This window comes from Heliangelus exortis, chromosome 20 (genome assembly GCF_036169615.1).
Source record: "Heliangelus exortis chromosome 20, bHelExo1.hap1, whole genome shotgun sequence".
NCBI classification, from domain to species: Eukaryota; Metazoa; Chordata; class Aves; order Apodiformes; family Trochilidae; genus Heliangelus; species Heliangelus exortis.
In genome coordinates, this window is record NC_092441.1 from 3,054,012 (window position 1) to 3,070,674 (window position 16,663).

Consider the following 16,663-nt stretch of genomic DNA (forward strand, 5'->3'; position numbering starts at 1 on the left):
TTCCTTTTTTGTCTGTTGCTCTTGCATATACATTTTGTGCATGAAATTAAAAGAGTACTCAAAGCAAACTTAACCACAGTGGATGACACACATAGATTTGCAGTAGTTGGGATATTTCAGGCCAAAGAGAAGGAGAAGGAAGGAGAAATGTCTTGACTTATAGACTTGAGATGTGGTAAAGCTGTCACAATTGGTGCCATAGGCTTGTTTGAAAGTTTGGCCTTGGTTTGTTGGTTTATGTGATTTATGTGATTATTTCCAAGGAAAACCCAACATTTCTAGGGGTTCACAGTGCCTGCTGCAGGTTTGCACTCCAATGCTTTCTACAGCTGCCCAATATCCAAAGTCAGAGGTTTCCCTAAGGAAAGTTCTCACTCCAAAATGATTTCTGAGCAATAGAAAATAAGAATGTAACTCCCCTTCACGGGAAGTACTCAGCCAAAGAAATGCTTCTGTGCAGGCTTTCTTACAAATGAAAAGCCTTCAGTGTAATCTGGGAAGCTCCTTTGCCATCAGCAGCCTTGACAAAAACACTCTCATTAAAGAAGGAGAAGGAAAAATGCTTATTACTGAAACTTGTGTCCATGGAATGGTCTCAAAACATCTACCTCAGAGATGCTGTTCCAATGTTTCTAAAAGGTTTGGTGAGGCCTTTCTGTATTTCATTTTTCTTTTTTTTTTTTCTTTTTTTTCCTGCTTTGAACAGTGCAGAGTTAATTGCAAGATATTAAATATTTATAGGTTATCTGATTATTCACTGCAAAGTCCTGTAAGGACTTTTCCTGATGCTGCAAAGCAGTTGAGACTCAGGAACCGAGTAGGGGTGGCAGCTGAGAGGGAATCCTCTGCCCAGGAGGAGCTCACCCTTCTTCTAATGTGGTTACAGCAGCCCTAATTGTGTTCAGATTTTTGATTAGAAAACCCCAAAAGGGTCAAATTCTGCTCAGGGGACAGAAGGTTTGTGTTGGTTCTTATGTTTAATACAAGCCTGCTCTCAACTGTGGTCCCAATGAAGCACTTTTCTCCCCCAAAAACAACTTCATGTTTGGGGTTTAAATCACAAATAGTGCTGCCAAATGTTGGAGAATCAAGAGTCCGTGCTAGAAGTCTTTTTTTCAGGGGTTTATGGTGTGCTATTAACTATTTTTTTTCAGTACAGTTGTCTAAATTTTTAATAAGCTAATAAATAACAACTGCTCCACTGCCATGGAAAATCATTCTGGATCAGACAGCTTGGCTGTGATCTCTGCCATGAAGGGTCAGGATTTGATTAGGAAAGCAATTGTCAAGGCATTTTGCACATTCAGTTGCCTATTTGTAGGGTTTTTTTACTTGGAGGAGTAACTTTTCAGAAGAGAAGTTACTGACTTTGCTGTAGAAAAGATACCAAATGCTCTAAAAATACTGATGAGACTACTGCCTCTTTGTTCCTTGGTCTGCAAAATTTAATGTTCTTGAGTTCCTTTTCTGAAGAAGGGTTATTTAGACATGTGGAAAAACATCTGTTCCATGCATAAAAAAATTGTGTTTCAGTGGTTATACAATGTAAAAGACCATTCAAGGACTCTGTGCCTTGGTGTCTGCCACAGGATGGGATTTCTTGAAAGCAGCATGAGATAAATCTGTTGGAATCAAATCCTTCAATCATTGAAGGAATTTTATCTGTGCAATTATTCCAGGGGCTTTTTGTCTCTACAACATAGGCAGAATTTTCTTCTCTAAAGTTTCTGCCCAGTTTATAGGTACTGACTTCCCCACTTCTGAACAGACAGAACTGAGATGAAGAACAGCACTGAAATGGTAGGTTTAAATTATGCATATTTTACCCTCTTTCTGGCCTTTTCAGGGGAATTAAGCAATATATAAAATAAAAGGCAAAAATTAATTATTCAGTGGGTAACTCCAAAGAAAATTTGTCCAGTTGTTCCAAATTGGTGTCTGTCTCTAATAAAATTTTTGGAATGAGGAGTGAGATGACACAGGTTTTTGTAAGAAGAAGCTGCTAAGTCATGGGATTGTTGATTGATTTTTTGAAGGCTTTTAAAAAAAAATCAGGTTGTGGAGGTATTAGAAAAAGGAATTTAATGTCTTCCTTTAAAAACTGCCAGAATTCAAGTATTCTGTTGGTCTTGCATTTGGATGAGCTGTTGAGCTATGAGATAAGGAACTGGATAAAGTGGTGACAGATACAAGGTTCTGGCACTGTGGCATTTGTCATGGCTGAAACCCTGAGTTTCTTCCTTTCTGTGCCTTTCCACAGCTCTTGAGCTTTTTCCTGCCCCTTTTTCTGTATTGGTATTCCATAGATCAAGTCCTGGATGAAAATATTTCATGAACTCAATGGTTTTGGGATTTGGGATCCTGTGATGAGAAGGACAAGTAGAAGTTAGCATTTAGATTAAAAACCTTGTAAACTCAGTAGAGAACACAGAAAGCTCTTCCAAAGGATAACTGAGAGCACAAAAGAGAGGTTTCTTTTGCTGTAAAAAGAAAAAAGCTGAAAGATATTGTGAATCCCCTCCCTGATGATCAAAACAGCCCTCTTAAAACTATGGAGTATTAAAAGGAAGGACAAAGTATTTAAAAGAGAAACCTTTTCAAATGACACAAGCCTCTCACCTCTAATAAACCTTAGGGGTGGTCTGATTTTCTTCAACAGTTCCTTCTCCAGGAATTGAGTCCTCTTTAGGAAGATCATTGTGGAGTTTTTCAAAACTCCACTATTGGAACAGCAATGTGAGATTCCAGTGATAATGATTATAATGATAATGATAATAATGATGATGATGATAGTAATAATAATAACAATAATAATAATAGGTGTGTCTGTACTTAACCTAAATGAAAGGTAAAAGAGAGGCTCAGAGGTTTAGGTTCTGTCAGACTGACACAGAAAACTTTGGATTTCTTTTCACTGTTCAGGACCCCCCTCCCTGCAGTACTCACTTTCCACCAACAAATCTGTGCAGGAGTTATCAGGGTTGGCTTTAGATTTGGAGCCATATGTTGATGGATATGGATATTAACATCTTGCTCTTTGGTAGCAATACAGCCAGACAGAGAAATGTCTTCACTTGCAAGGAGACTGAGCTGTTGGGATGCTGCTGTGGGAGGTGGGAAGGAGAAAGGTGCTGTGTAAATAAGTGGGAAAGGGTTTAGTGAGAGCAACTCTGGCGTGTGCTTAGGACTTGATGGGTTCTTCTGGCAGCATTTAACATTTCAGAGGGGAAAAAGGGAGTTTTGCAATGTGAGGGGGAGTGGGAAATGTAAAGCAGTTGTTATTCTGGGCCTTGCATATTGAAGTACCTGAGAGGCAAAGCAGAAGCTGCATCCATCAGCTCTGGTGCTGTGCTGCTCTGAGATGTTGCTGGCAAATCAACTCATCTTTATGTGCTCAGGTCTATCACTTAATAGTTGTAAAGACCTTCCTTCAAGCCACAAGAGAGAGAAGTGAGGGGAGGTTTGGCTTTACAAATAAAATCTTGAGTTTGTTACGTTTTTCCTTTTGTCAGCAGCCAGGAATTTTGGGTCACAAAGGTTCCTTCTTTAAGGCTTAACAAGCTAGAAAAGAACTTGACTTCTGGCTGCAGTAGATTCTGAAAGGGTGTTTGGAGTCGTTCCCATTTTTCTCTGTGTTCTTGGAAAAATGTGGATCACTTTCCTGTGTGAATAGCACTCCAGCTCTAACAGATGTTGAGTTGTTTGAGCTGGTACCTCTGCACTCAGGGTCAGTTTTACAGAGGAACCAGAGCATTTCAGGTGATGTTGGTTTTCAGGCATTCTCTCATTTCATCTTCTGTGTGACTGAATGAAAGAGAGATAATATTTGTTCCAGCTGAGCACAATGGAGAGGAAAAAAAAAATAAAATTAAAAAAAAATCGTATCATCTCTAGCATGAGCAAGTTGGCCAAGAATGAAATTTTTAAAAACTGATGAGATGTTATTGCACAGAAATTTATCAGTGTAAAAGAGTTGTCATGCAACCTGATGTCCCACAGTGAAGTGACAATGACAACATCACTAATCTGTGTTAAATCCTTTATCATGTTAATGATGCACTGCACCTACCCATGGCTCAGCTCCATTGGAAAGCAGAGAAATTACATTATAAATTGGGATTTTAAACAATTCAGCATATTGAAACCCCACAAGAAGTAGCAATACCCCTTTTTACAGGAAAATTTGTTTTCATTACCTGATAGCAAGGCATCTACAGCTGTCCTCTGTCTTTCTAGTTCTCCTTTTGAACCCAGATCCCTGGATTCAATCTTTATTGAAATTATTTTCACACTGTAACTTTCTATTGAGTTGTATCTGAAACAGAATCTTGCTCCAGTGCTTCCTCGTCATGAATCAATTTCTGACAGGATCTTTTGTTTGTGCACTGTCTGTAATTATGCTGCAGTTTCTTCATTAAAAAAGAATGAAGAAAAAAAAAATTAGTGGTAAACAGCAAGTCCCTCCTGAACTTAACTGTCTTGATAGCAATTAGGAAATTACAAATCCCAGGGAGTAGCCATGTAGAACTTCTTTCTCCACTTGCCAACTCAATCAGTACTATTCTATCCAAGAAGAACACAAAGAAAAGGCAGCAATCAAAATCAGTTGATTCAATGGCCACCTGTTTCTTTTAATTAAAAATAATAATTTCATGTGAGTTCCAGGAGGGGAATGAAAAATCTGCCTGAGTCATTTCTGAACTGTGGTCATTTTTCATTTTCCAGCTTGGAGAAGGAAACACTTGGTTTATAATTGTTAATATCAATTTAACAGGTATTTTTCTGTTTGTTTGCCCTCTTAAACCTCTTTAATAAAGCACAGAAGTGGTCTTAGGAACAGTGAAGGAAGAAGAGATTTTTTTCTTGTTATTTTTGGCTTGAGTGCCCCTCGTTATTGCAAGACTTTTCTTCTGCAGAACTTGACAATCAGTTTCCATTTCTGATTTTAATTCCAAACCCTTGAACTCAGGGATGAATTGGCTGGTTTTTGGGACTTGCTTTGCTGCAGGTGCTTCCAGATGTGCTCACCCTGTGTGCACAGTGCTGTGTGCTCAGGGCTCTCCTCCCTCTGTTCTCTCTGAAATCCATCCTGAGCCTGCCTTGACTTTTGGCCATTTCATCCTTGTCTTAAAGACTCATTTCTCTGGCTTTTATTTTTTCCTTCACCCTGGTTTTCTCATCCCACCACTGCCTCTGTTACTGGGGAGTTGGATGCAACTCTTGGGATGCTCCCAACACCTCTGGGAAGGAGTCTGAGTGGTTTCCCACCCTGCAGAGCTCAGATCAAAGAAGGATTCCTCCCAATTATTCCTTTAAAGTCACTCCAAACACTGGAATTCCTCATTCTGCCTGCAGGTAGGATTCCTGGAAGGACTCAGTGTGTGTTTTCTTACCTGACAGGAAAGCAAATTAATGTCATTCCTCTTCTCCCTTTCAGGAAATCCCTCTCAGTAGCTCTGTGCCAAGCTGTGGAAGATTTTTTTTTTTAGGGGTGCTTGGCAGGTAGATTTGGAGCTCAGCAACAACCCCCTGGACCACTGCAAAAAACTGATGTGTAGCTGGCCCTGCTTTGAGCCAGGGGCTGAACCTGGTGCTCTCCAGAGGTCCCTTCCAGCCCCAGCCCTTCCATGATTTCATGGTACTTTTGACTCTTCAGACAACAGAAATTTTTTCTTTTCCTTTACTGGAAGTTACAAAACTTTTCTACAGTGCAGCTGGGAGAGAGAAGTATCAGATAAGCTGTAAGCATTTGTGCATTTTGTAATAAAAAGTGATATGATCTTTATATCACTGACTTCATAACATTACTAAATCATTCTCAAGGGCTTTTCATTTGATTTTCTTTCCCTTTCCCATGTACACAGCCTCATTTGGTCAGAAAAGAGCAAAGCTGGAGACCAGTTAAACGATGCTTTTTTGCTGTTTCTTGCTTTTGGGCTGGGATCACAGCTGTATTTTAAGCCCTTTAAGTTATTTCCAGCAGAAAAGCTTTCAGAAATGAAGATGCCATGCAAATCACCAAGTGATGCTTTTGTTATCTCACCAGGAAAATAAATAGGGATGAGAAGCAAGGCACCCAGGCATGGGGGCTTAGATATTGTCCTCACCTCCTCACTCTTTGGAAGGTGTTTAGAAATGCTGGAGTCTGAAGGATCTCCTAAAAGAAATGGAAGTTTGCCTGAGGACAGTGTGGGATGAGTGTGGGATTTGGCTCAGTCCAGAGAAAAACATGCAAGCTCCTTCTTAAATATGTTTTATTAACTTGGGATTCACTTGGGGAAGTGAGAGCTGTTTGAAGTCAAATAAATGCAGTACAAATTGCAGTGGTCTCATTGCTCTGTTAAAGCAGCATTCCCTGTGATCCATGCTTTAAAGATATTTTGGAGGAAGACAAAGAAAGATGTAGGGTTCAGTGTTTCTATCACAGTAAGAAATGTTTAAAGGGTGGGTATTGAAATGGGGAAAACAGAGCTGCCAGTCTGCCAGGGCTTTTCTGTTGGTAAAGAACAGTGTTCTCTTGTCTCTTGCACCAATTTGTAGATATTTTTGCATATATTTAATGTCCTGTCTCCCCTGCCAGTTTTGATAGAAATTCAAACACTTGCAACAATAATTTATGCCACGGAGGTCCAGGAATTATTTTTTCTGTTGTCTAAGTGGAGTAATTTGGGATGTTCTAAGCTTACTTAAATCTATGCTTTTCAAACTCCTAAATAAATATATTTGGAGGTGTCCAGTTGGAGGTGAAGAACAATCCTGTGGCTCTGTTCACAGAGGTAGGATAGGGAAAATTGGGTACATTTGCATTTATTTACACAAAATTGTTCTTTGTTGTTGTATAGGCCCTGGTGCAACCTCAGGACCTCAGGGGTCATCTCTTGCAGAACTCTTTAGGTTATTTTTGTAATGGAAAATATAATCTTCCGTTTCTCCCAAAATATCTTCACACTCTTATTTTTGCATTTTCTGCTTCTTAATGATCACAAAAATAGCAGTTCAGATATGGCAAAAAAAAAGCCTTTCACCAACCACAGGCAGTCTAAAAAAACCAAAATTAATCTTACTTCTTGCCTGACGCCTTCTGAACGTGTGTGTGTTGGTATTAATGACAGAAAACAGTCATTTTTCCCCCCCACCTTGATCACTAGAACAGGCTCTGGCACTGACAGATTTGCTTATGATGTGGATTTAAATTCCTTCCAAAAAATCTCTCCCCTTCTAGCTGTGTCATCCAGAAGATGCCAAATTCAAGGCAATGTGGGTACCATTTCAGAGGGTTTGGGTTTAGACACAGGGTTATTGGTGCTATCAAGTCACAAACTACAGAAAATGTATTTTTAATGTTATATTATATTTTTATAATTACATTTGTCACACAAAAAATAATTTGATGCTGCTTTTGATGCAAAATCTCCCCTGATGCAGCCTCACACGAAGAGGGGGTTTGTGTGTTTTATGCTTGAAAGCCAAGTGATGATTTAAGGCCCACAAAATTGTAGTCAGTTCAGGGCTGCTGTCAGGGGGACTAAAATTCTAATCAAGGGGAAGCTTTTAGGAAGAATTCAGGAATATAAAGCTCATAAGTTGTTGTGCAATGTGTGGAAGCACAGTTTGACACAGGCAGCTGGTTAACCAGGAACTTCCAATTATTGCATTTCTCCCCTACCCCCCCCTCTGATCCAGAAAAATTATGGAATGATTTCTCACTGGGGGGTGCTTTCCACTGCTGTTCAATAAAGGAAACGGATTCATTTGTGCTAAACAAAAAGAAAAAAAAGCAGGGATGGGGTTGGTGCTGCTGCAGGGGGGCAAATTGGAGCTCAGTGCAGAGCCAAAAACCGTGGGGTCTGGGTCAGATGCCTCTGTGTTCTTCTGCTTCCCTCTGCTGGAGTGCAGCAGGATTCCTGATTCCTGGCCAGGCTTCTGAGCAAATCCCAAACCCTTTGAGCAGAGCCAGAGCTCTCTGGGCAAATGCAATTTGTTTATTTCTTAAAGGTTTCTGCTCCTTTTTTGGTTTGCTTTCAGCAGGTGCCCGTGGTGCAGGTCTGTACAACACAGGTCTCCTGGATCCATGGCTCCTGGCCTCTGGATCAGCTTTGGGAGCAAGGGAGAATATTTTGATTTTTTTCAGAGCTGTCTGAGGGTGAAAATGCTCGCTTGTTTTTGTCTTTTTTCGGGATGCTGCACCCATATGTGACATTCCAGACTCTTGTAGGGCAGTTGAACTGCAAAGCACTGCTGAGTTTTCTGCAAGTTTCAAGGCTTTCCAAAGGCAAATATTTAAATTTCTGTCCTATAAATTGCTCAGAGTTTACTTTTCTATTTAGTTCTGTTATCTTGCATTCAGCTGCATTTATAAAAATGAGAATTTTCTTAATAGCACCAATTAATAGCAAGAATTTTAATAGAGCACCTCATCCATCACTGCTGAACAAGAGATTTCCCACTGCCACTGCCACTTTCCTCCTGCATAATTTTAATGGATTTTGGAAACAGGAGTGGGTTTTCCCCTTAGATTTCCTCCATTAATCTCTGCCAGGTTTAGTGCAAAGTTCAATTCTCTTGCAAATAGCAGCCATTATTTGGCAGTTCATCTGTCATATCCTGGCTTGGCTCCCTGTGTTTACTATGAAATATGACTGCCAGCTCTGCTTTGGGAATTATTGAAAGTTTACATTGATTAAAAGAGGGTATTTGAAGAAAATTTACAGGACTTTACCTCTGACTCAGCAGTTTAACTGAAAGGACTAAAGGTGATGGTATTTCTTCATAATGCACATAAGCTGCTTAATGCATATTTAACATGGGGAAATATTAAATTGTATTAACAACAAATAAGGGTTTATTGCTGTTAATAATGTAAGTAATTAGTACTGGCAATTACTGGCAATTTGGTAATTATTATTAATGCAGTTACTTAAAATGTAAATTATAGATTCAAGAGCAGTTCTAAGTGCATGAGAAGCCCAGGTTAATACAGAGAATAATCTGAAAGGGTTTTTTCATCTGTGGTAGGAGTACAAAAATTGTTGCTTTCTTTAGCTGTTGTCAGACTTGCTTGCAAAATAGTAATATTTTCTATACTTACAATGTGCCAAAATAAAAAAAAATGCATAGGATTGAAACAGAAAACAGGATTTAATATTGATTAAGAATTCACTCTCTTATTTTTTAGATTTAAGTATTTTGAGGTTCTGTTTACTTGTATTAAAGGGATTTTGAAAGAGAGATTCTCAGCCTGTAAAGTTTCCATTTCAGCAGTTTTGGTGCTGTTTTCTTTTGACCTCTTTTTTTTTATTATTCTCTGCCTGGAATAAATGTTTTCTGTGTGCATATAGAATAATATTAGTCAGAACATGCTGAGCTTTGTAAGAAAAAATCACTGAACATTGAATTGTTCCTTTTAGACATCATACAGGAGGGGTTTTCACACAAAGATAGAAAACTAATACTGATTATAGAAAGTAAATGAAGGTTCACATGATCCATTTTGAGTCCTGGAGGCTCAACTTTAAAGTTTGATCCCACTTGATTTATTTATCCTTGCAACTGGTTTTATTTCATTGTTTTCTAAAATGTCCTTGCTGGTATTTTGCACTTACAGAGATGTGGGAGAGGAGTTCCTGAGCCTTTCCTCATGTGGTTCTGCTTCATTTTGAGTGGATTAAAGCTGTCCTTACATGTCACAACATTTTTAAGCCAGAGACACACCCCTGCTTAGTGTAATTACTGTGTGTATTGGGTTGATTGGGATGGAATTATCTGGCAGTGTTTGTTGTGGTATTTCAGTATAATATCCAGGTTTGATGTAGTCGTTCACTATAATAATTTCCCATAGGTCTTTCTCCTCTATATCATTATTCTATACTGATAAATACCACTTATGTCAGATGTTAAACACAACTCTAAAAATCTGTTTATTCTGTGTCATTCATAGAAACTGTGGGCTTTGTCCCTCTCAGCCATAGATGCACCTACCAGAGCAATGTTTAAATGTGTATTTAAAAGGCAGTAAAAACCCAAATAAACAGAGGGAGAATTATATTTGAAAATGTTTTTTACACTGTTTGGAAGGCAGAGGCTCTCCATCGTATAACCCTGCAGTAAAACAGCATTCCCATGACCCTGTGCCACAGGACCCTTTGGATATATCTTTAATAAATAATGAAACAGATGTTCTCTGGAGCATCCAATGTCGTTCTGTTTGGGTTAACTGTGTTTACAAAATAAATATGGTTGTTAGGAGTTTGCATTTCATATCTCGAGCTGTAGAACAAACCTAAGTATTGAAATAACCTCAGAATTCTTAAAGTCTTCACTCCTCATCCTGGATAATATATCATTTTTATCTGTGCAGTCAGAATAGGGTTTGTAGATTCATGATAAAACTTAGAATTGGTACCCAAAAAAATCACACAAAGAATGTTTACCAAAGCAAACAAACAAAAATCTTCACAAAGTGTAGTTTTGTGAAATACTGAATATTTAAGTGTTGGAAAGAGGCTGCTCAGGTCTGGTGTAGGGGAAGGTCTGTGCCTTTGTACATCTGAGATGAGTCTGGTGTGGCTCAGCCTGTTGAAGAGAAGACTTTTTTCCAGTTACATAAACGTTCTTAATTTTCCATGGGGAATCTCCACCCCTAGAGAACCAGCAAATATTGGGATGTGTCATACAGTGCTTGGTTTTAAGGGATTTGGGTGTATTCCCTTGCACTGGTCCTAAATTAGAAACCATTTCCAAGCTGCTGGTGGCCTTAAAACGTCCTCACTGTGATTTTCTGTCTTCAAAAATCAGAAGGGAAGAGCAGGCTCTGCAAAATATTTGCTACATGCCAAGCTGGACTTTGTTCACTTTCCTTTAGAGTCATATAGACTATAAATTTGCAACATTTTTAGATCATAGAATCATAGAATGGGCTGGGTTGGAAGGGACCTCAGAGCTCATCAAGTCCAACCCTTGATCCACTCCCCCCGTGGTTCCCAGCCCATGGCACTGAGTGCCACATCCAGGCTCTTTTGAAATATCTCCAGGGATGGAGAATCCATGTCTGAGCACCCTCTCAGTAAAGAAATTCTTTCTAATGTCCAACCTAAACCTCCCCTGGCACAACTTGAGACCTCTTGTGCCCTCTTGTCTTGCTGAGAGTTGCCTGGGAAAAGAGCCCAACCCCCCCCTGGCTCCAACCTCCTTTCAGGGACTTGGAGAGAGTGATGAGGTCTCCCCTGAGCCTCCTCTTCTCCAGCCTCAACACCCCCAGCTCCCTCAGCCTCTCCTCATAGGATCTGTGCTGGATCCCTTCACCAGCCCAGTTGCCTCCTTTGGACCTGCTCCAGCACCTCAATCTCCTTCCTGAGTTGAGGGGCCCAGAACTGGACACAGGACTCAAGCTGTGGCCTCCCCAGGGCTGAGCACAGGGGCAGAATCCCTTCCCTGGACCTGCTGGCCACGCTGTTCCTGAGCCAGCCCAGGATGCCATTGGCCTTCTTGGCCACCTGGGCACACTGCTGCCTCCTCTTCAGCTTCCTGGCAATCCAAACTCCAAGGTCCCTTTCTGCCACTCTGTGCCCAGCCTGGAGCTCCCCATGGGGTTGTTGTGGCCAAAGTGCAGGACCCGGCACTTGGAATGTTGAACCTCATCCCGTTGGGATCAGCCCAACTCTCCAGTCTGTCCAGGTCCCTCTGCAGAGCCCTCCTGCCTTCCAGCTGATCCACACTTCCCCCCAGCTTGGTGTCATCTGCAGATTTGCTGATGATGGACTCAATCCCCTCATCTAAATCATCACTAAAGATATTAAACAGCACTGGGCCCAACACTGATCCCTGGGGGAGACCACGGCCGCCATTTTGATGCAGCCCCGTTCAGCACCACTCTCTGGGCCCTCCAGCCAGTTCCTGCCCCAGCACAGATGCCCCTGTCCAAACTGAGGGTCCTGATTTTATTATGGTTGGTTCCTCAGCATCTATTTCTCTCCTGCTATAGTTTGTGGCATCATTTCAGGATGGTGCTGGTGGCACCCTGCAGACACTCAGGCAGGATGTGACATTTGGTACCTTATGAATATCTGCAGTCTGTAAATACAATTTTTACTCTTGATGAATCCCAGGACCAAGCCTATGAGCTGACATGATTTTCCTTACAACACCAAAGCAAAGGGAAAACAGAAATCTCCCCCAACACAGGTACCCCTAGAAGGGTTGTGAACAAGCTAGAAGATGTTTTTCTGAAATACAAGTTGCAGAGCTGGCAAGTTTTTGATGTTTGAAGTAATATAAAGGTGAATCTTATTTTTTTTATGACTTGAGAATCTCTGGTTTTTTCCTTTCAGGATCCCAGAAGCAAGCACAAATTTAAGATCCACACCTATGGGAGCCCAACCTTCTGTGACCACTGTGGGTCCCTGCTTTATGGGCTCCTGCACCAAGGGATGAAATGTGACAGTAAGTGAGGTTTTTCTGTGTTACCAAATGAGTACTTCAGAAAGGAAGTAGAAACAGTGGGGAGCAGCTTCTTATTTCTTTTCTGTAGAAAATACCACTTCAGGTGTCAAGTATTTATAGCACTTCTTTATTTCAAGTGGATATTTCAATGCTCTAATAATATACTGCTGAAAATCACCTTTGTGCTGAGAACATTGGGTTATTGAGTGTGATGTGTCTGAAGAGCATTTGCCATGGCAGTTTTGAGGAAAACTAGTTTTGCATTGGTCAGGTGAATGACATATCAGTTTGGTTGGTAGCCAAGATCCAATATTTTCCTTGTTTTTCATTTGTCTTGGAAGATTCCTGCTAGGAAATCTAATAATCAATTTAAACCTAACACCTTCATTGCTACTGCTGGCACAGATGCTGTGTTTTCTTAGTCATATTCCCAGCAAGACTTAATTCCATTTTCACTTTTTTTTTTTACCTTGTGCCTCATTAATGATGTCTTTAGGTTTCTGAACTGTTTTATTCTGTTTTATTCACTGTCTATAAAATGTATTGTGAGATGGAAACCAGCCATGGACCTTCAGCTGACAAAACTCAGCTGTAATCTGAAAGTCTTGCCAATGGTTGAGCATTGGAATCTTTACTTTAACTTTACTCAGTAGTTAATATGCAGTGTAATTGTATTATTAGCTTCTCATCAGTTTCTGAACTATTTTTCTCTCCACAGCCTGTGATATGAATGTTCATAAGCAATGTGTAATCAACGTCCCCAGCCTCTGTGGCATGGACCACACAGAGAAAAGAGGAAGGATTTATCTGAAAGCTGAAGTCACTGGTGACAAACTGGAAGTAACAGGTGAACAACTCCTTTTGGAACCTTGGGGGTTTTATGTATGTATAAAAGACACAAGGGGTTTAGGTACTGTGGGCAAAGCTTTGTGTCTCAGAGCCCCCGTGATACGGGTCTGCAGAAGTGGGAGGATTTCATTCATTATGTCCTTGAATCAAGAAAATCTAGAAACCAGTATTCATAAAAATAAATAGAATAATGAAAGCTTCAATAATAGCTTTACAAAGTCAGGAAAATTAATGAGAAAACGCCTGTGATGTCAGGTTTTGTGTGGGCAGCAGCCCAGCAGGATAGCTGCTTCTTACGGATGTTACCCAGCATCTGCAGAGCACAAGAAATCCTCTCAACTTTCAGCAGCTGAGTTGTTGTTTCCTGCATTTCAGAGTAGTTAATAAACAAAGGCAACTTGGATTCAATCCCAAGTATTACTCCCAGTGAGTTATAAAATTAAAAAAAAAAATTTAAAAAATCAGGTTATTTAAATAGGGAGGAGGGAGAGAGAGGAAGGCAAGAGGGTTGTAATTCATTTCCTTGGATGTGTTTCTCCCAGGATTTATGAGTAAGTGTGCACACCCACACACCCTCACTGACCCATTCCAAGTCTGAAGTTGCAGGAAAAATTCTGTATTATGTATTTTTCAAGTTGAAAGGCCATTTTGTTCCCTTGAGCAGTTGGGTAATATATTGTTCAACTCCAACTTCCTGGTGCTGGATCGGAGAGGAGTTTCTTGCAGCAAGGTTCTTACAGGTGGCTGAACCTTTCTGATAAAATACACATAATTAGACAAATAACATGGACATATTTTTGGATGATTCAGCAGGTTTAAAATCCATTTCAGGATGGAAGCACTTGTCACAAGTTTTCATGGTAGCCAAGGCTCTAGGAAACCACTACACAAATAGGTATCTATCCTTTCCTTGGAAAGGTCTTGTTTGGAATATGAATATGGTAAAATCATTACAGGTATTTTGGAGGTTTCCTTCATAATCTCTTTTTTTGATGTGAGTGCACTTGCCAAATGCTGTTACTTTTGTGTCTGGAAGTACAGCATTTCCAGCCCACACTTAATAGGTTTCTGGACAAGAAAAATGTTTACTTTAACCCTGTTATGGGTATAACAACTATGGTGCAGTTAAGCTGTTGTGGTTGAAGCTTGTCAGCATTTCCAAGCTTTCAGAAAGCTTTAAAAGGAAATGACAGTAGCCCTGAAATAACCTTTTTTTTTTTTTTTTTTTTTTCTTTTTTTTTTTTTTTTTCTTTTTTTTTTTAAATAAAAAATACTATACAGACTAAACCCCAGTGGGGTGAAGTTTCAGATCCCTTTTGTGCATGTTTAGCTGGTATGAAAAGTCAAGTAATTCACAGACATCTTGCCATACAAATGTTTTGAACTCCTTTACCCCCAGTATGGAAATGCTGCTAAAATATTTATTGACAAAACCATTGTTGGGCTATAGCATTCCCAGAGCTGCCAAGCACAACACCCTGCCTTTAGGTGTAGGAAAAGTGGTGATTTAGATGTCCATGAATTTTAGCAACAATAGGAGAAATAATCAATGAGTGGCTGTTTGGTTTGAGCCTTTGCCTGAGTCTTTTTTTTTTTTTTTCCAAGGAATCACTCCAGAGGTGCTGAGCTCCTTCAGCTGAATCCTTTCAGATCTCTGCTCTGCAGCCTCTTTGGGTTGTTAATTAGCTCATGCTGATTTTTCTGCAGCCAACCTTGATTGCACACAAAACATTCCTGCTGCTAAATGGAGCCATTCCAGCCTGCTTGGCATCCTGCAGGTCACTTCCAGGGCCACCTCAACCATCCCACATCCCAGCAAGGATGCACCAGTTGAGTGATGATTCCTTCAGGGAACCCCTTCACTGCCTTGACCTCTGCCTAATTGTTTTGAGGCTTTTGGGGTGGCTTTTTCTTTCCAAAAAAAAGGCCACAGAACATGCAGGCTTACTAATTGCTTTCCTGATAAAATATTGTAAATAGGACTGGAGGGTTTTTTTTTTCCAGTGCATACGAGGAAAGAGGCAAAGCAGATGGAGTGGGGCAGTGGTTCAGGCAGATTTATCTAAAATATCTTAGTACTTTGGCAGGTTTTGAATTGAACTAATGATTCAGCCCTGTAAACATACTTGATTCCAGTCTACGAGGTCAGATCTTCAATCGGGATGCTTTGGAAGGTAGACATCCCAAAATTTCTCTGGGAATCTTAGAGCCTGCAGCACTGGTTAACACAGGAGGAGGAATTTTGGATTATCAGACTTGGCCAAGACCTCAGCACCCACCCAGGGCTGGGCAATAATTCACATTCAGCACCCATTTGTGTTGCAGGCCTTAAATATCAATGGTTTCTTTTATAGCTGCTAGGTTGAGAGTTGCATGGGATATTAAAAATATATTGCACTGCCAGTAAATCAGTGGGGTGGCTCCTTTTATAGGAACACTCCTGAATTTGCTTTCTTCTGTAACCACTGAATTCGTGACCCTTTCATCAGTCAGACTGACTTAGGGAATTTGGTTTTAGGCATAGTAGAGCAGTTTTTTGCTGTTCTTAATAGCAAAAAATCCTTTTTTGCACTGAATTTTCTTCCTCCAATTGTGCATTAAAAGTTTTTCACTCTTACATTTCCTTCTTGACCCATCTTATCATTTAAAGCTCTTCTTGAGTGAGCTTGTAGGTAGCTGAATCCCAGTTTAGATTTCCTTATTTGATTTTTTTTTTTTTTAATTATTTTTAGAGCGAGCAAACAATAATCTTTATGAAAAAATAACCCCATCTGGTGCACTGACATAGGAAAAGCTGCCACAATACTGGGATCATAAATTGTGACCTGCTAGTTGCTGGGATTTGGATTTGACAGCAGCTGACAATGAAGATGAAGCTGCCCTCCTGACATGAAATTAGAGACTGGGTGTTCCCTGGCAGCTAATGCATCCTCCTCTTACATAAACCTGATATATTTATTTATATTTATATTTATATTTATATTTATATTTATATTTATATTTATATTTATATTTATATTTATATTTATATTTATATTTATATTTATATTTATATTTATATTTATTATATATATACACATACAGCCCAGAGTTTTAAAGAGTATTTTTCTTGCTGAAAGAAGACACAAAATCTGGATTTATTATTTATTGATGCTTCTATTATTTAAAAGAAGAGGAAGGTTGCAGAGGTTGGAAGCACATAACAGGCTCTCCAGCAAAAGTCTCCCCAGGAGTTCTGTACTGCCCACCACAGGTTTTTCAAATTATTTATGAATGTATGGATGCTGAGCCACCTTCTGCCACTGCATATTAATGTCATGCTGCTTGCTGGGGACACTTGGGTTAAGAATCTCTGCTCAAACAAGCTTCAGAGACA

General features: G+C 39.9%; 1 protein-coding gene across 3 annotated transcripts in view; it reads left to right on the forward strand.

The window, feature by feature from the left end:
• The window catches only part of PRKCA (protein kinase C alpha), a 125,401-nt gene that overhangs the window by 65,045 nt on the left and 43,693 nt on the right, over positions 1–16,663 (forward strand). For all 3 annotated transcript variants that reach the window (XM_071763870.1, XM_071763869.1, XM_071763871.1), the window contains exons 4-5: positions 12,327–12,438; positions 13,157–13,285. In XM_071763870.1, the coding sequence (XP_071619971.1) occupies positions 12,327–12,438; positions 13,157–13,285 (241 nt within the window). The remainder of the gene's footprint in view (positions 1–12,326; positions 12,439–13,156; positions 13,286–16,663) is intronic.